The 26,002-nt window shown below is 37.1% G+C and overlaps 1 protein-coding gene across 1 annotated transcript in view; it reads left to right on the plus strand.

The window, feature by feature from the left end:
* Ush2a (usherin) overlaps positions 1 to 26,002 on the plus strand; it is a 640,266-nt gene that overhangs the window by 339,086 nt on the left and 275,178 nt on the right. The window contains exon 36 of the mRNA XM_070041435.1: positions 1,000 to 1,162. Coding sequence (XP_069897536.1) covers positions 1,000 to 1,162 — 163 coding nt within the window. The remainder of the gene's footprint in view (positions 1 to 999; positions 1,163 to 26,002) is intronic.

Consider the following 26,002-nt stretch of genomic DNA (forward strand, 5'->3'; position numbering starts at 1 on the left):
CCACGACTGGACACCCCCCCCCAAAAAAAAAGAACAGGGACAGAATTGTCCAGCATACAATTAATTCTGAAATGTCAACTATTTCCTGGTTATGAATTTGTAGTAATTAATTTACTAACTTACTAGGTTTAAGTCAGTGAACAGATAAAAGAAAAGATTTAAAAAAAATTGAACCCTTCTCTACAAATCCATCTCTACTTATTTAAGAACTGGACTCCTGACCAGTCTGTAGCTTAGCTTTGTATTTCAGAGTTCTTCTCTCAAAGCAATTTGTCTTTTGCTGTTTCTGCAGAAGCTGATTAACACCGTATCAACTACTTTTGTGGTACTCCCTTAAGGATGGATCATTCATGTGCATTTATTTCTTAATGTCAGCACAATGCCACCTTTGCATACCTGATAGTAACCAAGCTTAGAGAACAGATTGTGTGTGTGTGTGTGTGTGTGTGTGTGTGTGTGTGTGTGTGTGTGTGTGTGTGTGTGTGTGTGTGTGTGTGTGTGTGTGTGTGTGTGTGTGTGTGTGTGTGTGTGTGCGCGCATGCTGTGTGAAGATGCTTGGTATGGCTTTTCAGCCAGTCAGGACTCACTTTGACACATCCACCAGGACCTTAGAAAAGGAGACCGAATGCATTTTGTTTCTTTCGCAATCACATAGAAAGTATTTTTTCAGGCATTCTAAAAACTCATCCATGGCTGTTCAGAGCCACAGGCACAATCTCAGTGTGAGCTGATCCACACATTCTGCAAATCACAAACAACTACCTTGGTCAGGAACTCCGATTCTAAGCATTCACAGCAGGGGGAAGAAAACATGAGGTATGCTTTGATCCCGCTGACAAAATGAGGTATTCAGACAAGATGCTACTGTCAAAATAGTTTACTTCACAGGGGAAAAGAAAAAGAAAAAGACAGAGAGAGATTTCTTTGAAGAAATGTGCTCAAAGCAAAGAATATACTTATCTTATTTGCAAATGAAAATGCATCTTTTCCCTCTCACAGGTGGAGAATCATACTCAGGAAGCCCCTCCTGAAGGAACAGTAACAGTGTTTGTCGAAACAGAGAGATCCCAGAAACCCCGCTTGAGGTGGGAAGCACCTCTCCACCCAAATGGACGTTTAACTTACTCAGTCCTGTTCACTGGGATTTTCTACGCAGATCGAGGTAATTTGTGTGCAAGATTTAAACTTTAAGTGCCACTGGAAAACAGTCTGTTTGCATCTAAAACCTTCCTTTTAGCTACAGATTTTAATGCCTTTTTTCCCCCCTCCTAAAACTAACCTTGTGCTGGTAAGCTCAGGCTGACAGTCCTCAAGTATGTGAATCTCCAGAACTAGTCCAACATCCTCAGCTGAGAAAGGGCTGGAAAGTGCATTCCCCAGCCCACACCCCACAGAACCAGAAGCTGTAGGGGTGGGGTCCAGAAGTCTGTGGGTTGATTGTTGTTGTTGTTGTTTTGGTCATGAGATTTGAACTCAGAGTCTGGGTGCCTTCCCTGAGCTCTTGTGTTCAAGGCTATCACTCTGCCACTTTGAGCCACAGCTCCACTTCCGGTGTTTAGGTGGTTCATTGGAGAACAGTCTCACAGACTTTCCTGCCCAGGCTGGTAGGCTCAGATATCAGCCTCCTGAGCAGCTAGGATTACAGACATGAGCCACCAGCATCCAGATCAGAAGCCTGTGTTTTCACCAATATTCAAAGGTGCTATGGGTCCACCTGTATCCCTATTTAAACAATTTGCTTTTCCCCTTCCCCTCCCCAAATTATACCAACATCAAATACAGTGAAAACAGGGATTATACCATGGAGGGACATACAAAGCAACAAAAAATGAAATGTGCAAGATGCTATGTGGAAAAACTAACTTTGCAACTTGGATTGGAGTGGGGGAATGTAGTCGTGGAGATGGGAGGGCAGGGATGGTAAGAGAAAAACAAATGAAACAAAGGAGGAGGCAACAATGCTGGGTAAGAAATGTACTCATTACCTTGCCCATGTAACTGTAACCCCTCTGTATGGTATTTTCACAATAAAAAAACTTATTAATAAAAAAAGGTGCTATCAGGCACCATAGTTTAGAGAAAGACCAACCTGATTACAGTTTACCATAGCTGTGCTTTCTGGCAAATCATCTACCTGATGTCAATCATAGGCCAATAATATCATAGGGGAAGTGCCAGAGATAAAGTTAGATTACATTCTCATAATTTTTATTGTAATATATTATAATTTCTCTATTTTCTTATTATTACAAACCTAATTTTTAAATAAAATTCTACCATATGAATAGAAAAATATTTGTATAATATATACAGATATGTATATATGCATGTGGTATATGCATATATATATGTACATGTACATATCCATATGATATACAGATACCTATCTAAATCTATATAACTTATGTAAGTAGATATATATGTGTGTGTATAGATAGATAGAGAGAGAGAGACAGAGAGACAGAGACAGAGAGACAGAGACAGAGAGTCAGAGAGAGAGAAAAATTTGGTCCTGTCCATGGTTTCTGCATGATCTAGGAGAGCAGTTTGGGGGACTTTCTCCTACAAATAAGAGGGTGGGATTATAGTCTCCTTTTCTGCCTTAAAAATAATTGTTCAAATAATACTTCTGAAAAGATGTAAGCTTTTATTTTGAAATTCATCTTAAATAAGCTACTGTACCTTTTCATATTTCCCAACTAATTTGGTAAATCTGGTGTATGTGTGAATAAATTGACAGAACATGGATTAAATAGTGCATGGTATTTCTTGAAAATGGTAGCAGAAGTGTGCAATTCAGTAATTTAGGGACTGTGATAGCATGATGCTTATTTTAAGCAAACCCTCCCATAGAAAAATCCAAGGATATGTTTTACCGGATACTTTTATTTGGTATTTTCATTAAATGGCTCCATCCCATTCTGCCCCCCCCAACTGAAACAATTATGCTAGTTTCCTATGAGATGTCTTCAATATTTGTTTTCAAACTAGGAGCCGATAGATCTGATCATGGAAAGTTGCACTTGTTATTGGATGAGTATACTGTTCTTTAGGTCCCAATTTTTGCTTGTTTCTGAATGGTTTCTCTTTGTGAGAATGAATACCACCCTCAAAACAGAAAAGCCAGTGGAGACAGAAAACCCGACCATTTGAAATACGTGGAGGGAGCTCTACTTTGTGCACTGGAATATACAAGGAGTGAAGGCGAGTCAGAGCCTGGGCTGATCTCCTCAAAGATTGGTGTGTCCTTTTTTATGCAATCAGGGCTTTGATGTATTCTGCTCTGAAGCACTTGTAAGATTATGAGGTTGAGGGAGTGATGATCGATTTGAAAAAAGAAGCAACATTTAGGCCGGACCCATGACAGCCCAGCTATTTCCGCCAAGGCAGCTGGGTGAATAATGCAAGAGCCATCTTCCCCCTCATGTTTAATCTTGCATTGTTTTTGCAGAGAAAATTTCTGCTTGCCTTCTAAGTCATGTCATCTTCGGTTGTCAGCCCGTCCCTCAAACCATCAAAACGGTATTAAATGTTGCAAAGCTGTGCAGCAAGAGAACTTTCAAAAGTCAGAACCCATTTGCAGAGCAGCCCTTGTAGAAAATGTATTCTGTTCTCGGCAGAATTTTCCTTCAGTTCTTTCCACTGAGAAGTTTACTGATTTCTCCCAGTGGAATCTGCTGGAATTTATCGGTTCATGGTTGGCAGTCACAGATTAAGGTAAATGTCGATCTGTAATGACCCTCTACATGTTAGTATTGCAGTAAAGCTGGGCTTTTATGTCAAAGATATCGGAGAGGGAGCTATTACACATGACAGGGGTGATCAAGGGACTCCAGACCAAGGCAAGCATTATTAAATATTGACTAGTTCTGTGATTTATGTAGAGCTGGAGGAAAAAAGTGACTTTTTAACCATTATATATTCTTCAGCAACGAAAACCAGCCATTTATCTCCTGCTGGTAGTAAAGAACAGAGTGCCTGCATATTTTAGTGGAGGGAAAATCTGGTCTTATAAATGAGATGAACTCCTCCATAATAACATTTCAGTGTGTTAATTGCCAAAAGCAAAACAGACAAATTGGAAGCAATTACAAGATTTGACTTAAGGAGTTTTGCATTCAGCTCTGGGGTTGGAAGGGAAGGAGATAGGAAGCTGAGGGAATGTTTGGGAATGGGCCCCGGGAAACACTTGTCATTGGCTCCCTGTCACAGGAAGGCTCATGGTCACCCTTAAGTAAAAGGACTTCAAATAGCGTCTGGTCCTGTCACCCATCAGCAACTGGGTGACATTTACACGGAGGGTAGGGATGTCGGCATGGCTCTACAAGAAACAAATTAAACATTAATTCATCAAACTTATTTAAGATATCATCTGTTCACTAGATTTATACAAAGCTTATTGAATTGTCGAATGGTTAATTGGTTATTTCCTTGACATAATGAACAACTGTATTTCATCCTTTCCTGTGATGGCTGGCAAAGAGGTGGTGGTTAGAATTTATAAGACAGAAATTCAGCCAGGAGGAAGGAAGCCTAGCTTCAAAAGAGCCGTGTCTGCACCCTGCGATGGAGTCACTATTTCTTCAGGCAGGATGGTGGATGGGCTGTATAAGTGGCCCGCCCAGGATTTTTGTTCTACACATCATCAGCTGAGGTCCTTCATTTACAACTTTACAAAGTCAACACTAGGTCTCCTGACAAGTAAGGCTGCATTCATCAAAGTGTGAATTTCTCTTAAAATTGTTCGCTTTTGACAAAGTGTTCTAGTCTCTTGAATTAAAATTTAAAAGACAAAAATGTGGATGAGGCCCAGGGGAGAGTGGTAAAGGAATGGGGAGAGGAAAGGGGAGGAGAATGCTTTCAGAAAATGCAATGCATATATCCGATAAAAGTAAGAAGATTGAGCTGGGGGGAGTTAGAGAATGAAGAAAGGGGTGACATCAATGAAGGTATATTGCATTATACTTATGAATTGGTTTGTTTAATGCTAACCCCTTTGTACAACTACTTAAAAGAAAATATATATGCATATAATTAAACATTTTGATGGCAAAAAGATAAACAGTTTAAATGTCAAACGTGTTCTAGAATCTCAGAGTAAATTTGTGTGCTTAGATTCTTGTATCTTTCTAAAATACATTCATATGCAAAAGTAAATATATGTATATGCTCCTTCGTGAAATATCTGTAGTCTTCTTTACAACTGTATGCACAAGGGAGATCAGGTTTTACCCACCATTGTATACCATACTTCTTGTGTTTGCCTGTGCCTGTACCTGTCCTGGGGCTTGAACTCAGGGCCTAGGTGCTGTCCCTTAGTCTTTTCACTTAAGGCTGGCACTCTACCACTCTACCAGTTAAACCACAGCTTTTTCCTTTTCTGGTTAATTGGAGATAAGACTCTCGAGAGGCTTTTCTGCCTGGTCTGGCTTTGAACCACAATTCGCAGATTTCCACTTCTGAATAGCTATGATTACAATCTTGAGCCCCTGGCAGTCACATTTGTTTTGACTCAGTAAATTCAGAGAAATTACAGTACCAGTACCTAAACAGTTTCCTCGTTCATTGTCCAGCTTCCTAGTATTGCTTATTTCATCATTAATCTAAGTAGTTTCCTAGGAATGGACATTTAAGTTACCGACAATCTTTTATTTTGTCAGAAAGTATCTTCATGGATCAATATATAGGGTATGCTATTTCATAGTTTTAAGAGTATACAAAAGCTAGAAAAATTCCTGAAAATGCACTGTCTGATCAAATAAAATGTAAACATAAAATTGTGATTTGGGGGAGATTCATCATCACTCCAGGAAGGCCATGTAATCTAAGTAAGGGTGCTTAAATCCACACCTTCACAGTCAGAGTATGTGGTCCAACTGCTCTTTGCCAATTTGATGTGCTAAAATCAGAATCACAAAGCACCTTGAGTACGCAGTTCTGTTTTAGGAATTAATCTGAACATATTTTCATGTGTCAAGCTTGCTTGCATTTCTCTTTTCTATGAGTGCATTATTTATATCTTTGCCCACATTTTAGCTAAGAGCTGCTTAGTATGTTAGGAAAAATCTGTTATAGGAGTCGCAATTCCCACCTTTACTTCATGTTACTGGTTGCTATTTTCACTCCTAAAAAAAAAAAAAAACAAATCCATATACATTTGGAATTCATACTGATGGATTATGTAATAAATGGATCAGAATTTAGTTTTATCCAGAAAACATCTCATTGATTCAAAGGCCTTTATTGGATAGTGGTAATCACGTTACACAGGTTTTAAAACATTTAAAATATTTTCACCATTATTTATACATATAGATAATTCTGCACTCTAATGTATCATAGTATTTTAATTATTAAAAATGTAGAACCTATTTTGAAGACTTATGTCTGATTCCCCTCATTATCTATTGTATAAACATTTCATTCTTATTCTTCCCTTTTCATTCTCAATATTTATATATTGCTAATTCTTTCCAGAACCCTTGCAGCCATTTTTATAAGGATAGAACTAAATTTGTAGATAGTTTAATTAGAATTAATATCTTCAAGGTATCAGGTTTTCTAGTCAGTAAAACAATTACATTTTTTGCTTTCTGTATCTCAGAGTTTGAATTCTTTTTACACAAATCTTGCACATTTCTTTTGTTGAGCCATTGTGTCTTATAATTATATATAACTTTATAATTACAAAGTATGCATTAATATGTGAATATTAAAAATTAAGTGGTACAAAAGTAATATGAAATAACTACTTTTCAAAAATGATGGGTAGACTTCTTTCCAGGACCAATCTTCAGAAATTCAGACGTTCAGATGTTTATATCTATCACATCCATCTGCTACAAATCAATACCTGGAGTCTTGTTTACTACTTGAATTTGTTGTCACTTTCCCTAAAGCACAGAAATTTTACCTGGTAGAAAATATAACCTTATGAACTACATGCACCAAAGTTTGGATTAAAAAAAAAAGAAATTCTATCCTTTTAGAATTTGCAGAGAAGACTAGTCATTCTGATGCAAAGAACCTCTGTGTTCCTATGAGAAGTAAAACAGAGGTAAGTTTACAAACAACTAGACCTTTCTTTTTGTTTAAAAAAAAATACTATAGGGCTGGGAAGGTGGCTCAGTGGTAGAGTGCTTGCCTTGCATGCATGAGGCCCTGGGTTTGATTCCTCAGCGCCACTAGGTAGAAAAAGCTAGAAATGGTGCTGTGGCTCAAGCAGTAAAGTGCTAACCTTGAGCTGAAGAACTGAGGGACAGCGCCCAGGCCTAGAGTTCAGGCCCCACAACCAACAAAAAAAAAACTATTATAGTCACTTGAGTGTGAAGATGACAGCAAATGTGAGTGGTAAAAATTAATTTAACTCCACCTCACTGGGATACATTAGAATATATTTTCTGTTATGTGGTAATGTTTTTTATTACTACATAAAAGTAAGGACTAGCACAGGGTTCTGTTGGGTTCTACTTCTACTGAGGAGGGGCCATATGAGTCAGGTTAGGTTTTCCTGGGGTATGCAAGTGCTATTTGCTGACCTGAATTAATCAATTATCAGTGGCTCTCAGGAGTACTCACTCACCTTGCTTAGGTGAGTAGTCATCTCCCAGCCATCACTAGGCAAAATCGTTAGCTTTTTTTTCTCATGACAAGTGTTAATTAACAATTCAAACAATAGGTAACTGCTTTACAATAGTTTTTCTTTTTCTTTTTCTTTTTTTTACAGATTTAAGGCAATATTTATAAATAAAAGAACTGCTCATAATTAGTCATATAATCTTAAAACACTTAGATCATAGTAGTAGGAACCTGGCTAATATCAAACTTATATTAAATTTACAAATTCTGTTGAATTTGTAAAATTAAAAAGCATCTATTTTGAGAGCTGAAGTTAGCATAATTATTATAAAGTTGGAAACATACATTATCCACTATACATGATACGAATCATCTCATTGTCAAGAAGGAAGAATAGAAAATAACTTGATGAAGAGGTAAAAGGAACCTTCTGAGTTCCTGTAGAATTCTTTCCTTACAAATGGTAGTCCTTTTACGACTAGTCTTTCTTTAGATCTTTGCCCTCATCCTATTCTTAGAAAATACCACATTTCAGCACACACATCCTGCTCTTTTCTTAAGCCGCGATTGTGGAGCCTTTTGCGAATTGTTTAATTCTTCATTATCCTTCCTTTTGAATGAATTGGAAAGTGATCTTCATTGCTTGATAACCTGACAGATTGTTTTGTGTCTGAGTTTCTAACGCAGAGCGCCAGGGTGTGCTAATTGCTGAGTCCTTTGTGCCCTGCTAACTCTCAACTGCGCTGCAAAACTGGATTGCAGCTTATTTTCATCTTCAAATGCTCCTTTCTTCTAATCCCCTATTTGTGTTGTGGTGCAGAATAGAGATATCTATGAGAGACAGAGAGACAGACAGACAGACAGACAGACAGACAGACAGACAGACAGACAGACAGACAGACAGACAGACAGACAGACAGACAGAGACAGAGACAGGGACAGAGAGAGACAGAGTGTCAGACAGACAGACTGACAGACAGACATATAGACAGAGGTGGATTATTGAGGCAAATGAAAATAATCTTTCAGCATCAGCAGAGGAAAATATTACTTTAGTATTTGAAAAGCAGATTGATAATATCAGAGTGGTATAATGATCATTTTATAGATCTTTTAAATTCCTCCTGAACGGAGACAGATGCAACAAATAAATTTGAAGCAATTTATTTTTCCCCAACAGAGATGGCCTCTGAACAGGAATGCCTCTTTTTTATTTCATTTGTGTAGGAGTTCAGTTTAGTTCAACATGTTGTTCTTATTGTTGTTGCTGTTACTATTATTATTAAGTAGTTGTACAAAGGGGTTTCAATTCAACATGTCAGTTTACAAGTTCATCCCTCCCATCATTCTCCCCTCACCTCACATATCCCTGTGAGTTATCTGGTTCTATTTTTATATATGTGTGCTACATATTATGACTGTACTTGCCCACCCTTCCACTCTCCACTTCTTGGTCCCCCTCCCCTTGACATCACCCTCCTTTGATCAATCATGTTTCAGCTTCCTGGTATTCTTTTTATTGAACTATAATTTAGTGGTTCAAAGGAGTGATGCCATTGCAATCTTTTCTTGCCTATACCATACTTTAGTGAATTTTTTGGTGTATATGTGCATATGACCCTCTATAGGATTTTGTGTATGTTTATAATTTTAAAAGAAGGGTGAAAGAAAATGACAAGAAATGAAAGGGAAGGAAGAAAAGAAGAAAGGAAGAAAGGAAAAAAGGAGGAAAGGAAGAAAGAAAATAAAGAATGAGCAAAAGAAGAAAGAGAAAGGAAAAGAAAGGAAAGGAAAGGAATGGAAAGGAAAGGAAAGGAAAGGAAAGGAAGGAAGGAAGGGAGAGAGGAAGGGAGGGAGGGAGGGAAGGAGGGAGGCAGGGAGGGAGGGAGGCAGGGAGGAAGGAAGTTATAAAATTAGCACTAATCCTACACTTTCCTTGCTCATAAGAACTAGTGGCTCTAACTTTTTAAAATGATTGAGAAGCTGCTTTAACAACAACAACTGCAAAAACAAGTGGAAATTTGGAAAGAATATGGGTATGTCCTCTGGGTGGGGGTGTTATTTAGAGATGGCTCCATATCTCCATTTTTAGTGAACTACATTTTCTACAAGAAATACAGGTTTTGATGACAGTATTAAAAAATAAAACCTGGGTGATGACTCCATAGCAAAGCAATCACAGCTGAAGTAGTGACAGAGGAGTGAGCCATACTCCTAATGCAAAATCTGGGGCTGGATGGGCATCTTCACCATCGGTGCTTACTCAGGAAAAAGGTCTTGCTATATTTATTCTAATCACCTTAAATTTCCTATGCTTCTTTTCTCTTGGCTGCATTTCTTTTACACAAGTGTTGCTAACGATAACCAGAGGAGAATGACGCAAAAACAGCAAGGAAATTAAGCAGAAGTAGTCAGAGAGATAGAGAAATCCTGAGGAGTGGGAGATGCTAGAGTTCTGAGTTTCACCACAGCAAGCAAAAGCAGGAAATGATGAACTATGGGCAAAACCTCTGCAAGGCAGGGTACCTTAAGGCAAAATAGGATTTGTCTACGTGAAAAAGATACCAAGTGTGGAAATGGGACAACTTCCATGAACCATTCTCTGAGCTAGCATCTTTCCTCCTCCTTTGTAATCTTACCCGAACATCAACCCTATAAAGTGCTTGTTTCTTGGTCCATCACTCCATCTAGGAAAAAAAAATGGAAAGAAAGGAGGAGCTGGCTTCACAAGTAAAGAAAATATCTCTGCAGCTGACTGTAAACTACCTAAATGGATTTTTTCAAACAATTGAAAATCTCACTGGCCAGCACAGTTCTACTTTGATTAGGCATTGCCAATTTCACGTGTCAGTGTATTCAAATAGCTGTAAATCTTGCCCAAATCTAGACAAAACACAAAAAAGCAATCCATCTTTCAAGGTTACCTAGAGAAACTCAGAGACCTTTGCAGGCAGCCCGATTCTCTGGATGCCTTTCCTCGCAGAACAAACTCTTGTTTTCTAAAAATTGCAAGAGCAAAGACAAAGATATGGAAGCATTTGTTTTCTTGAAAGATAAAGGTAATAATTATACATGGGGAACTCTTAGACTTCCAAGGAGTCTGCAGGAAGGCTGATGCTGACAGGAAGCAGGCAGTTTGTTTTATAGCCCCTGATGTCTGTTTTTTAGTGTGGAGGGAAATGCACACTTTTAGAGCTAGCTTGCAAGCCATGCAGTATATCTGACATTCTGCCCTCTGGGAAAACCCACCAGTGAGGGAATTGCTCTGGTGATGCAGTACAGCTTGTAACTTGGAATCCCGTCGGAGAACTTTGTAGTTGCTTGTCAGTCAATGGGAAGATAAAAGAGGCAGCTTCTTTTCAAGCAATTTGAATTCATTTCCCTGTAATGAGTTAGAGGGTCAGGCAGCAGGAATGAGATCTTATAAAGTCTGTTTTGAGGGAGGAGGAAAAGAGCAGCAGGGAGACTGTCTAGGTACGGCTGCAGTATGGTTGACTTGTCCTTGGTCCACTTCTTTAGAGGGCTGCTTGTTCAGACATCTGCATTCATATTTTTAGAAAGGAAGGCCAAAGAATGTGTAACTCTATCCTAAATTAAAAAATTAAAATCCAGCCTATGAATTCTAAGTCCCAATATCTAAAGCAGCCGGGGATAGTCTATCTTACACACATTCTCAAAGGCTGACAAGTTAAAGATATTATACTCTGCTTTTACTCACATAATATAGTCATTGACTGTACAATTTATTATAGAGACAAAGGAGAAATTGAATGAATGCCATGGTTTGGTTCTTCTTGTTATAGACAACAGCCCTGAGCTGTCTCTCTATTTTCAGATGATTTTTACATCCAAACAAGAGACTTAGGATGACTATATGAAATTGCCTTAAGGTTCGAAGCAAGTGTTAATTTAAAAGCAAGTTTTCCTTAAAAAAAGAAAGTGTTTTTTCATTCTTGCTACTGTTTCTAACATTTATAAGATGATTTCTTTGTTACTTTCTATGTCCCTCCCTCACAGTATAGCCCCTGTTTTCATTGTATTTGATGTTAGTATAATTTGAGGAGGGGAAGGAAAAAAACAAGTTGTTTAAATAGGGATACAGGTGGACTCATTGCAACAATGAGATGTACAAGACATTATGTCGAAAAACAAACTTTACAACTTGGATGCGGGGAGGGATGGAGCAGGGGTGGGGGAGATGAGAAGGGATGGGAAGGGGAAACAAAGGAGGAGGCAACAATGCTTGATAAGAAATATACTCGTTACCTTGCTCATATAATTGTAACCCCTCTGTACAGTATTTTCACAATAAAAAAGAAGAAAGGAAGGAAGGAAGGAGGGGAGGGAGGGAGGGAGGGAAGGAGAAAGGGAGGGAGAGAAAAAGAGAGGAATGGAGGGAGGGAGGGAGGAAGGAAGGAAGGAAGAAAGGAAGAAAGGAAGAAAGGAAAGAAGGAAAGAAGAAAGGAAGGATCTATCTTTGCATAAAGTTCCAGCACATTTCTGGAGGTATGAACACAAATAGTTATACATATAAAGGAAAAAATAATTACTCTATCAGTAGCAGAATATGAATGGGCATCCTGAGCTCTGTCATTGTAAATATTTGGCTGTAGAATACATACTCACCGAGTATATATTGGCACTTCTGATTGTATATCGTGTCATGGCCAATAAAGCTATAGAAATGCATAATTAGGACATGCTCTTCCATAAGAAGGGAGTTAGCATTCATTTATCAAACTTATTTGAACACTCATCTCTTCTCTACTTCATACAAGAGCTTATTGAATTTGTGTCTAATATCTAATTGGCTATTTTCTTGACATAATGAACAAGTACACACTGCACTGTTGTGTCTGTTGAGACAATGATGCAATGTGGTAATGCAAATTGTTACTTGGGCTTTCTCCTGTAGTACCATGCAACTCACAGAAGCACCAGTGAGCACAACATTTCAGAGTGAAATTCATATTGCACATACTGTTCACTACATGGTTATTGAGGAATCTACCCACTTCAGGCCCTCCTTAAATGAGATTGCTACAGAGTGAATATAGTCATTTTCAGATGATATAATTTTGGCTTTGGATGAATTTGAATAATAGAAAAATTAAAATCCTCCCTCCTTTTTTTTAAAAGGTAAAGAGCACACAGGACTTAAGAAAGCATGTATATCGGTGGTGAATGTCACCTGGAAAATTAGTCAGGAAACAAGCAGATAGTTTGTACCTGTAATTGTATACCACTCTATACCTGACATGCTTAACTCATAGCAAAAGTTCAATAATGCTGAACACGTGACATTTGAATCAGTGTTTTTATATTTGTTTGGCTTAGCTTTTTAAATTCATTTTTAACCTAGGGTTTACAGTTGCATAAGTCAGGTAATGAGTACATTTCTTTTTGAACAGAATCACCCCTTCCCTCATTTTCTATTAGATTTTCTCTCTTGATGCCCCCCCCCAAAATTGTATAGTTCATTTCCAACATAGTGTCTAATAAGTATCACTGCTGAATTAGTTCACCCTTTAAATTTTTTTCAGAGCTAATTTGGTTTAAATAATACCCATTGTGCATTTATTTTATTTTAATTTCAGCCTGTCTTTGCTATTTTACTATAAAGTGGTACATGAATTGGGTGTGGGGGGTGTTTTCATAGCTATATGATGTATAAATATATTTGAGACATTATTGCAAGCACTTTTAAAATCCATCGTACATGTTAAACATTATACCATGAAATTTTTCTAATGCGTGGGTGTGCGTGCATGCATGCATACACACACACACACACACACACACACACACACACACACACACACACACACACACACACACACACACACACACACACACACACACACACACACACACACACACATTCTCAGTAGGCTAGTACTATGCCAAGGTGGGAACCCATTCTTTTTGTGTTGGACCTCTTTAGTTTTTGTTGTTGTTTTTTTATTACTAGGAAAATAGTATTAAAATATACTTCTGTGTAAGTTCTTAACAATACAACTAAAAAAGTATTGTTAAATTAAATGTTGGGAGTGTTTTTCCAGACTCTCAGTATGCATCAGAAAAATGCTTTTAAGAAAGGTCACATCAATTCTCCTGCCTTCTAACAGTATGCAAATATGTTCATCTGCCTCTTAATTGTGCTCATTTGATAGGTAGAAATGGCAGTTGCTTTACTTTGCATATCTTTTATTTCTATTGAGCTTAAACACTTGCTGTTTGTTCACTGTTTGTCTCTATGTCTTTCTTATTGGTGTGTTCACATGCTTTGCCCAGAAGATTTGAAAGGCTCTAAAATTTGGTGCAATATTCTTAGCAGCTTTAAGGTTATAGATAAGATTTAGTCATTACAACTTTAAATATTTTATCCAGCTTATATGTTTGCTTGGTTTGCAAGGTCTAGGAAGGAGTGTTTTTGATTATTAATCATTAAATACTTGTTTTGTTTTTCTTCTTTTGGTTGTGAGGCTTGAACTCTGGGCTTGGGTGCTGCCCCTGCACTCTTCAGCTCAAGGCGAGTGCTCTACCACTTGAGTAACAGCACCACTTCCAGTTTTCTGGTAGTTAATTGGAGATAATAGTCTCACAGACTTTCCTGCCTGGGCTGGCTTTGAACCGCAATCCTCAGATCTCAGCTAGGATCTCAGTAGCTAGGATTACAGACATGAGCCACCAGCCCCTGGCCTTAAATACTTGCATTTTTGTATAAAATATTTTCTTCATCTAGAGTTGAAGCACATATGTTGCTGTGCTTTGCAATTATATGCCAGACATTTAAACTTGTGTAATGATTTAATGCATCCAATTCCGAAAAAGACATACCTAATTCCCTATGTTCGTGGGCAATACACCGGAAGGCTTCCGGCAGCTTAGCAACCTCATTCCTTGTGTCTGACAAGAGAAAAATTTAACCACCTGGAAATATAAGTAAAGGTGATAGGAAAGTTTATTAGAAAAGAAATGTGGTAGAGAAAGAAAATATATAGAATAGATATGTCCTGAGGAAGATATGGTTCAACCCATATCCACCATCTTGACTATTATCCTCCTTACAGAGCTTGGGCTTGGATTAAATAAGAAGAATTGTGGTCCTTAAAGATGGCTTTCTCTTGAAATCTAAAAGTCACAAGTACTTTGACGCATGCCTGTTATTCTAGCTACTTGGAAGGCTGAGGTCAGGAGGCTCATGGACTGAGGCCAGTCCAAGCAAAAAGCTTAATGAGATTCCATCTCTACCAATACACATGGGGGCATGGTGCTGTACATGTATCTTGTTTCTATACTATTCAGGGCACATAATTTGGAGGACTGTGGTCTAGGATAGCAGAGTCCAGAGAATAAAAGTAAGAGCCTACTAGCAGGATAACTAAAGCCGAAGGATAGGGTATATGGTTCAGATGGTAAAGTACCCACTTTAAGGCCCTGGGTTCAAACTCCAGTACTGAATAATAATAATAATAACAATAACAACAAAAATAAGAATTTGCCTACTCAATTGAATTGGCATACTGGGTAAAACACTTTTTGTTTTAAATAAAAGAACTTCAAACACTTTTTGTATTAAATAAAAAATACTCCAGCCCAAGTTCTGTTTTATGAATGTAGCCTCTACAATTGGTTATTTTAATGAAGCAGCAACCAAACAATTGGACTAGTTTCTAGTAACTAATTGGAGAGTCTGAATATGAGCTGATAATGTAAATAGAAGAGGTTTCAAATCATGGCCATTTGTAGTCACTGAAATACTAAAAAATGCTGACCCTTGAAATCTTTTCAAGAAATAATCAGATGGGCACACAAAAATATGTGTAGCATTATGCTCCTGACATTTTGTAAAATAAAAATTGAGTTAGGTGGGACAGGCCAAAGATGTGGTTGAATAGGCAATGGCATAAATTCAGTGCATGATGGTAAATAATGCAGTGGTATGCAAAAGTATTTCAATTGTTGGTAAAAATATACATATTGTTGTTGAGTACCAGAAGATTATGGCTATGATCCTAGCTACAGGGTTCAAAGACAGTCTGGGCAGGAAAGGCCATGAGAGACTCCTGTCTCCAATTATCCAGCAGAAGACTAGAACAGAGCTGTGGCTAAAGTGGTAGAGTGCTAGCCTTGAGTGAAAAAAGCTAAAGAACAGCATCCAGGCCCTGAGTTCAAGCCCCAGTGCTAGCACAAAAAAGAAAGGAAAAAAAAAAGAAATCTATATTGTTGCATACACAATAGTAGCATAAAATTCTATAATAGCAAAATGCGATAGGTTTTACAGATATGCAAATTAATATGAAGGGCTAACACACCAAAATGCTAACATGATAGCACTGGGTTTTTTAAACTTTTAGATGATAGTTTAAACTTTTCCTACTTTCTGAGATACTCTTCAAGTTTGCAATACACAAAAACTTATCTCACAATGAGACAAACAAGGAATGTCAGAAGCTAAAAGAAAAGAAAAAACTAGGCTAGTGTGTAGCATGTTTCATTTCATAGGAAAATTATCAAAAGATTTTAGGAAAGAGGCCTTAAAACCTCCAACTCTCATGAGAACCTGGCAACAAAAGATGAGAATTCATTATGCAAGGGATGCTTTAAAAATCTTAGATTTCAGCTTCTTCAGAAGCTCAACCCACTGCAATTGTTGTCTGTTATCATCTTGCTGTTATTTGACTCTCTTAAACTTAAAGTGGTTCATTTTTCCACTTTTCCCAATAATTTATTCCTTTATGATAATAGGGCTTCTTATCATCTCTTTGACTTGTACCCTGTTTTCTTGTTTAATGATTTACTCAGCATGGCATCTGTGAAAAGTTATCATACTAGAAAAATTATTATGCTCTAATAATTATGGTACTATCAAACTGAATTGCATTATTTCATGGTAAATAGTAAAAATGTATTAATTTTGGAAGTCTTTTTATGCCAGTAAGGGTAAAGTTACCTCTATATACTTTCATGAAACACCATGACAGTGCCAAATGCATTGACAGACGAGAGAACAAATCAACTCGTTCCTTACAGCACTTTCTTTCAAGGCCTGCTTCTGAAAGCAGCTTTCTTAGGACTGAAAGGTTTTGAACAGAATGATTGTTCTATGAATAAAACTTTTACCCTCAGTAAGTACCAGCCAGTGGTTCTTGCCTATAATCCTACCTACTCAGGAGACTGAGATCTGAGGATCTTGGTTCAAAACAGCCCTGGCAGGAAAGCCCATAAGACTCTTATCTCCAAGTAACTACCAAAAAAGCTGGAAGTGGACTCAAATGGTAGAGCTCTAGCCTTGAGCAAAAACAGCTCCTGGACAGCACCCAGGCCCTGAGTTCAAGCCCCAGGACTGACACAGAAACAACAACAACAAATAACTTTTACCCTCATTTTGTATAAATATGCAGAGGTAGATATTGGAGCAATGAGTTTTCTTTCCACTTTAAGAGGAAATTAACTATATTGTACAGATGCATTCTGATTTTTCCTTTAGCACATTAGAATGGCAGTGCTCAATAGAAATGTAATGTAAGTTCATATGCAATTTTGAATTTTCTAGTACCTCAAAAATATTGAAATCGAAGCCGGATGCTGGTGGTTCATGCCTGTAATCCTAGCTACTCAGGAGACTGAGATCTGAGGATCGAGGTTCAAAGCCAGCCCGGGCAGGAAAGTCTGTGAAATTCTTATCTCCAATAAACCACCAGAAAACTGGAAGTGGCGCTGTAGCCCAAGTGGTAGAGCACTAGCCTTGACCTGAAGAGCTGAGGGACAGCACCCAAGCCCAGAGTTCAAGCACCACAACTGACAAAAAAAAAAAAAAAATTGAAATCAGGGCTGGGAATGTGGCTTAGTGGTAGATTGCTTGCCTAGCATGCATGAAGCCCTGGGTTCGGTTCGTCAGTACCACATAAACAGAAAAGGCCAGAAGTGGTGCTGTTGCTCAAGTGGGAAAGTACTATCCTTCAGCAAAAGAAGCTCAGGGACAGTGCCCAGACCCTGAGTTCAAGCCCCATGACTAGCAAAAATAAAACTGAAGTCAGTTGATTAGGGTTTCCTAAGTAATCAAAGTAGGCAAGTATCATGTCAATCCATAAGCTGAGTCTTAATAATAAGATAATATATTATTTTCATATAGTAAGTCTCTATTCAGAAATTGGGCCTGGACACTGTCTATCCCTTGTCTTCAAAATGTATATATATATATATATATATATATATATATATATATATAATTTAAAAAAGGAAGTATGACCAGTACAGCTAGCCACACCATTGCCATTAAAGTACGACTAGCCATGTTAGCTCCACTTCTAGTGTCAAAAAGGCAGGTGGTTTGTAGCCATCAGAACGGAAAGTGCAGGTGCAGAGTCGTATATCAGACACTACAATCATGGACAAGCTAAAACTAAGATCAGTGGCCAGCTATTGGGGATATTTTGTCTACTAGATTTCCAGGAATGTGAAACGACTAATTTTTTGGCTGGTGGCTTCAGCAGACAGAATCAAAGGACTGCTTTGCTTTTTTATTTACAAATCATCATTTTTTTCTAGTAAGGCAAATATCTGGCCCAAATTAAACAGAGAGCTATCTCACCTGAATAGCCCTGTTTCCTTCAGGGTAGCCCCCAAATTGATCCATTATAAATCAAGTTTTGAGTAAAATAAAGCATACTTATGCTAAGAGGAAAATTAATTAATTAATTAATTAATTTTTAAAAATGTAGTTGGGTTGGACCACCATATTTTATTCTTGCTCCTCAACTGTCTTATAAATCATGTAAATAAGTACAATAAACATTTACTGAGTGATTTCATAATACTTTGGATCTATCGGTTCATCATTTGTGATGACATGTAGAAGTTGGTCTAGGAAAGCTAAAACCATGTAGGATGTCAAACAATGCCTTTCATCAATTTTAGAGCAGCATTTCTTCTCGGGCATTACAACAGAGTGTAATGGCACTTGGAAGTATTGACATTTCTGATATGACTTCATTCGCCTAGCTCAGCATTCTTAAAGAATAAATAGTTTTTTCAATCTGTGATTGAAAGGGTTAAATAGTACCAATTCATTACCACTCACCAAAGGATTTATTTTGTTCTCATAAATCAGTTTTATTCCACATTTTTATTATTCCCTTGGGTGAGCTACTCCAATTGAAATCAATAGGATTGCAAGTGACACAATCAATCTAGATATTTGATTATGGATTAGAGATCCCCAGGTCTGCTTTTTTTTTAAAGCTAGTTTCTTTCTGATCATCTCCCTGAAGAAAGAAATATTCTTATTGGCATCTATGAGTTATGAACAGGTTTAAAAAAGACAGAATATTGCTCACTGATATGCTGACAATGGAATCCAGAGAATGAGCAGAGATTTAAAGATAAATACTAAAATTATATAACTTTCACATGATTAAATTGTTCAAACTTCTGTGTTTTATTCTGAAAATGAACTCAAGATTTAAAATAACTTGGTTCTTTCTCTTAATCCAAGCCTATTAATGCAATTGGTAGTTATAAGCTATACTCATAGGGTATTATTAGGTGAGTAACTACTTCTCATGACAAAGCTCCTATCTATTTTCACACATTTGCTTTAGAACCAAATCCCAACAACTGCTCTAGGTCTGCAATAAGAGAACACTTAAGGTGAGTAGAATGTCTTTGAAAGGTATCCAGGCTGGTCCCTTTTCATGTCTATATTTAATCTAGCCTAGAAAGACGCCATCTGGAGGGGGGGGGTGGTTGAGAGAGAAAAACAGTTCAACTTTGAAGCACAGAGTAAAACTGATTACCCTTTTGCTCAAGGGACCAACATTTATATATCAGACTCTGCTTTACAAACAAATTTATGTCTTATGACCCTTTCCATATTGAATGCTTATTTGGGGACTCCTGATACCACATTATAGTTTTCTTGCCTCTGAGTAGAGTCACCTGTTCAGGGTTCTCTAAATGAAATTTTTGCATAGGTAACATTAAACCATAGAGTAATTGAGATATTTAGAATAAGGCAGTGTTTATGTACATATCTGATTCTTTTGTCAAAATAAGGCTATATGAACACTGCGTCTATAACTTGCTACAAATATTTTAGCCCTTTTTAATCACTGACTTATTTTTACCAGAATCTGTAGAAAGGTATAATTCATGTTTTGAGAAAATTACTTAAGTCTGATTTTCCTGTTGTTGGCACGGAACTAAGAAATGTCTTTCATAAACAGCAGAAAGAATAACTCAATCAAAATGGCTTTTCATTTACTCTTATTATGCCATTAAAACAAGAGCTATTACTATCATATACACAAAAATATTTGAACTTCTATTGGTGAATTTCCAGGACAACTGGAATTAGGGTGATCTCTCTCTAAAATGTATTTTATTCCTGCTTACTTCTCTTTTGGTAAGTTTGCATTTATAACTGCTGAATAATGAAAAGAATACAGAGCATTCATACAAGTTGAAGCACACTGCTGTAGTAACATGTTGCACATATCTCATTGCATTGTTTGAAGAGTTCAATTGAGACAAGCAGCCTTTGGTTCAAGCCTATATCTTAGCTATTCAGAAGATTGAAAAGGGAAAAATCCTAGTTCAAGACCAGTCTGGGCCAAGAAAGAGAGACAGAGACAGAGACAGAGACAACGAGAGAGACAGAGAGATACAAAGAGAGAAAGAGAAAAAGAGAGAGAAAGAGAGAGAGAGAAGGAGAGAGAGAGAGAGAAAGGAGAGAGAAAAAATGAAAGAGATCAAGAAGCAGATGCTCTTGAATCAAGAGCATCAATCCCCAAATTGTAAATGATTCTTGTTCAGAAAGACACAACACAGTCTCTCTTATAGTTGAATTTAGAGGTTGGCAAGCATTTTCTAATAGGACCCAGAGAACCTTTATTAGTAAACATTTCTATGTTTTCTGCCAGAACTATTAGATTCTTCAATTGTATCATGGTCTTCATTCTAATCAACTTTATTTAAACAAACAAGCCTCTGACCAAATTTGGTCTGTAATAGATCTCTGATTTTGTTATGATTTGTTTGGAAGTTAAAATATAATTTAGGAACTTTCTTTGGGTATTTGAAGCATTTCATGATTCTGTTATGCTAACTTTAAAGTCATATAACAGGAAAATAATATTCACTGAAATCTCAATGCTTGTAATGTATGCCATGTTAACATATGGTGACCATCATTTCAGACCTTTGTCAATTTATAGGTTTTTAAATTTTTCCATTGTGTTTACCGCCCTCTGACTAAGTAAAATATACACTTTTTTATCTTACAAGGATTGCATATTATTTTCTCCAAGGATTCATGGTTATTTTGTCTTAATGTTTAATATTTTCTTTCTTCCTTTAAGTTCATGCTGCTTAAAGCATGACAGCTATGTGTAGACTGTACTTATTTTGATATTTTAACCTACTTCTTTTGCTTTCTGCTCAGTCTTCTACAAGCCTAAACTTTGAGGACTGGCTTTTGGTGACCTGTCTTTCTGTTGCACTTAAGTTTCAAAATGAATGCTATTCTTCTGTTCCTTGTCCCTTTTGCATTTGCTCCCTCAGAATTTTTAGTTGTTTTTGTTCATGCTATTCTTGTACTCTTATTGGGTTATATGTTTTTGATGGGTGATTTGTGACACTTGAGTTTATCCATTCTCCTCCCCCCAAAAAAATGTTTTCCAAATTATTTTCAAATCTATTTCCAGTGAGATGATTTAAACCCAGAGTCTCAAAAATATACATAGCATCTCCAGGATGGTATCTGAAGGTTCTCCATTCCTAGTTTCCTGCTTAGTGTAATCAAAAGCAGTGCTTTGCTTCTAACCAATGGACTGTGACAAAGGAGTTGGAATGTCACTTCCATAGGGAAAACACTGATTGTACCATCTAATTAAGAGGTGTTCCACCTGGGAAAGTGAGTGGCCCTACTAGAGCGATTCATATGGGAAAAAATGAAGTGAGCCCCAGATAACAAGAAGCTAGTAACCAGAGGCAATCTGAAGTAAAAGCCAGGGAGAAACTGAGGCCTGCCCCTCCCACCTCCCCCCCAGTCCTTAAGACCTGCAGGGAATTGAATGTCATCCACAGCCCACCCCCCTCCCCATGTCTTTGTGAGAATTAAGCAGAATTCCTGATAAGCTACAGCCATACACCTGACCTACAAAGATCCTAAATGTTTAATGTCTTGAATTGTTATGTTTGTAATAATACCAGGACACGGCAACACATAGCTACTATAGGAAAAGCCACAGGACCACATCAAACAGAGCAGGTAAAAACCATCAGCAAAACACTGCAAGTCTCACCCCAACACTATATTGCTCAAATTGTCACTGTCCTCAAACTTAAGAACCATTTCAACCATGTATAAATCCTAGAAGTAGAAGGTGAATTCTAAGCATTTCATTAAATGACAAATGGGTGATAGACTGTGCACTGGGATCAATAAAAGCAGTTGAGTTATCCACTTGATGACAATAGCAGTAAAGGCCCAGCAGGTGCGGTACGTGTAGTAAGGCTGTACTAGAGCTCCAGAAGGGGATATTTACCAGTGATAAAATAGTCGTGTTCGTGTCCACTGTTTAGTTGGGAAGCTGGAGAGCACTTTCTGCAGAAGCATATTTGTCCATATAGCTCTCAACATGGAAATAATGGAAGACATTTGTTCATTTGGAAAAAAAACATAAGGTGTTCCAAGAAATAAATCAAAAGAGAAAAATAAACCTGGCATCTCATATTACATGTCTCATGAAAACAGATCACATTCCATTATTCTTTATATACATGTGTATTTTTCTTTGTTTTGTTGATACACTTTATTATTTAAAGCAGGTTTAGGTTCACAGCACTGCTAAATAGAAAGCACAGAGATTTTACATATCCTCCTGACACTGTGAGTCTTTTCTGATGTTAATAAAACTAAATGCAGTTAGGACAATCTTAACTATGATTTACACTGAGAAAACTTGATTAGAATAAACCCTGCCCCAAATCAGTATTTTGAAATGACTCAAAAATATTAAGGAAGGTAACTGTGTAATGTTAGGTATAGTCTAGCCCATACATTTAAAAATGAGCTAAACAGAAGAAAGCCCAAAAGATTCTCCATATCACAGAGCTGGCACCTTAAACAATCAGGGCATGTGTTTTCGTTTGTGGATGAAATATTTTGTGCATTTATTTCCTGGAATACAATTGTCATTCTAGGAAAATGATCAATTTAAAGAAGAGTCAAAGGACCACAGCTTTTATTAGATAACAACTAATTAAAATCACTTTAACAGTAAACACATTAATGGTACAAAAAAAGGATACAATGTCTCAACACAGCACTGTCCTTCTGAGAGGATTAAGAGGTTTACAGGCTAGTTCTTCCTTTTTCAAAACATCCTGTGAGAAAGAAAGCCATGTAGATAGTTATCAATACACAGTTTGTAGATTATCAAAAATATAAGCCTAGTTAAGAGTTTCCTTTGTCCATATATGAATTACAAAATAAGTGCCCAGTCCCTTTGAGGCCCCTAACATGGAAAGATTTGTAGAATGATAAAATCGGGAGGATAGATTTGTTAGGTAAAATAATTTAAAATAATATCCTTTTGAAGAACATAAAAGTAGCTTATTAATTAGGTGCTATCTAGAGTGACTTAGAATTGTTATCTTGTATTAAAGGGTGGTTTTGCTTCTATGTCTTGATCTGCAGTAAAACCTTTAATGTCTTTGCATTTTGGTCTCAGTAGAGTTTTGTGACAGCGAGGTATAGTTGAACAGCTACACCTAAATTTGATATCTCAACACAAGGAAAACCTAGCTTTTCCTTTATTCATATATAGCTGGAAGTGGGAAAATTAGTTAACATGTTTTCTACCTTCAGTTGTAATTGGATTCAGGAAAAGGCTAACTCAAAGCAGGCCCAAGTCTGACATATAAAATCCTCACAAGGTAACAAGAATCAGTTTGGTTTGTTCGCTGTCATTTCTCATTATAGTCTTTGTCATGAGAATGGATTCATGTTGTGCCATTTTCTGTTCTTGTTACAATCTTTGTCACATGAATAAGATATCAGGATGTTAATGTCTGGCATACAGTATTCCGTGTGCGATGGTACAATACAGGACTACACTGACCTTTGCAGTATTATGTATTCTGATTGGTTGTTCGTTTCACCTCTTCCCCACAAGTTAATAAGGCTGTAAAAAGGAGAGAACTGAAATGGCCAGCCAGTCAAATTATAGAATATTGAAAAGGTCAGAACAGAACAGCACAGAGGAAAAAAAATTATGGAATATATGGTGCATTAAAATTCTTGCGACAATGATTATAACCAGAATGGGAAAGGATATCCACGTATGTTATTTCAATCTTGAGAATCCCATAGGATGAAACACCTATGGGGCACCATCATACATGTTAAAATAACCATTTGCATTGGTTTTTACTTTTTAAAAAATGCATAGAAAATATCCTGCTAGTCCACAGATAAGAACATTAAGCTTTTCACCTTACCAAATGAGCATGGAAGTCATTAACATTTTAGTAGGACTTCATATTTAAAATTGAAGGAAAGGTTCTTGGTAAGTGAAACCTGTTGGCCAAAAAAAATATATTTTGACCATTTCTTCACTTGACACTTTGCTAAAAATAAAATAGGAAAGCAGGAATGCCTTAAAACCTAGAAGAAACTTTAGAATATGGAATGCCTGCAATAGAAACTATAAATTTCTTTTTTTAATGTATGTGAGCTATGCAAAATTTGTTTTCTCCTTTTCATGCAATGTACAAAGAATTTTTTTCCTTTCCCTGCCTTGAGCGAGAGAAGGAGGGAGGGAGGGTAGAAGGGGGAATGGAGAGAGAGAAAGGGAAGGAAGAAGGGAGAGAGAAAGAATGAGCACTTTGGGAGGGAGGGAGGAAGGAATGAGAGGAAAATAAAATGAGCACTTAAATCAGATATCCTAAAGATACTGTTCTCTGATGTGCAATAATGACTACTCACTTTTAAAATTGTTTTATGCATATTTTTACATTTGTTATAGAACAGCTGTATTTGATTTTATAGTCAGAAAAGATAGTGCTCGTTTAAACATCAGTTTTTTTGTACTCTGTCTAGATGCATTATTTCATGAATAAACATCTTATCACCCAAAGTTAGAAGCTAAAGGCATCCTTAATAAGAATGCTTATGCAATCCTGTTGCTTTTAGAAGCAGAAGAAATGAATTTGAATCATATTCAAATACTTATAGATTAACTAACTCCATCAGTAGTTCTCAAATTTCAGTGTGCTGAAGCAAAATCACCCAACAAGCTCTAGACCCTAGACTTTGATGTTTTTCCTCCGTGGGTCTGGGGTGGAAATCAGATATGTGAATGTTTATGAGCTAGCTCCAGGAGATTTTGGTGTAGATAAAGGTAAAACTTGGAACAAAAGAATAGACAAAGAATTGGAAGTCCATTGGCTGAAACCAAGCCAGCTAGCCTGTGGATGCTGGGAGGACACTTGAACCTCATGCCTGGGAATGTGGGTTGTGGGGAGTTCCACAACACAGCATTGTAAACAGACCTGTACCATCCACTTACACTCAGAAATTGTGTGAGAGCTGTGGCTGACTAGACAAAATGATGATAGGAAATTCAAATCACTTTGCTATTTTCTACCTTGATTTGGGGGGGGGGCTGAACCCACAGGGCTGTATTTTCTGCCCACTGAAAACAAAGCTCGGTAAGTAAAAAGTGGTTTTAATGAGGATTAAAAGGAAAGAGAGTGAGAGAGAGAAAGAAAGAAAAAGATTCTCCCTCAAGAGGAGTGATTACCTTTTAACAATCTGAGATTGTTAAATATCTGGGAATTCAAATGTATTAAGGAGCAGAGGAAGAAAGAGAGGACAGAGTGAATGAGATGGGGGAAAGCTTCCATCTGACTGGCAAATGAGGTCCTTGTTTGCATTTGAATTTAGAGATTTTTTTTAACTTCCTGGGGAGTTGAAATGGTGTCAGTTGTGCTAGGTCTGTGTGCATTGAACTATGTTTGTAGGGTGAGAGAACATTGCATTCACTCAGCAGCCTGGTGCCTGGAGATATATGTATGATTTTTTTTTGAGCTGAGCAAAATTGTTATGTAATTGCAAACTTCTCATAATTATTGAGTAATTATATACTTCTTATAATTACTGAGTAATCATTGTTCTATAACTAGAACTTAAACATTACAACTAATTGTATAATTACCACGTATTAATGTTGTTATCTGGGAAACTGAGAATAGAGTAGTACTTAATATATTTCCTCTTGTCATGCCATGTTCAAAGCTAGCAATGGCATTTGTTTTATAACTCAAAATTCGCTCCAGAAACAAATAAACACAAGGCAAGAGAGAAATACTTCCGACAATATGGTAATCATAGATGTTTACTCTTTGATCTTTC

Source organism: Dipodomys merriami, unplaced genomic scaffold, assembly GCF_024711535.1.
Source record: "Dipodomys merriami isolate MVZ:Mamm:240054 unplaced genomic scaffold, mDipMer1.0.p SCAF_31, whole genome shotgun sequence".
Lineage (NCBI taxonomy): Eukaryota > Metazoa > Chordata > Mammalia > Rodentia > Heteromyidae > Dipodomys > Dipodomys merriami.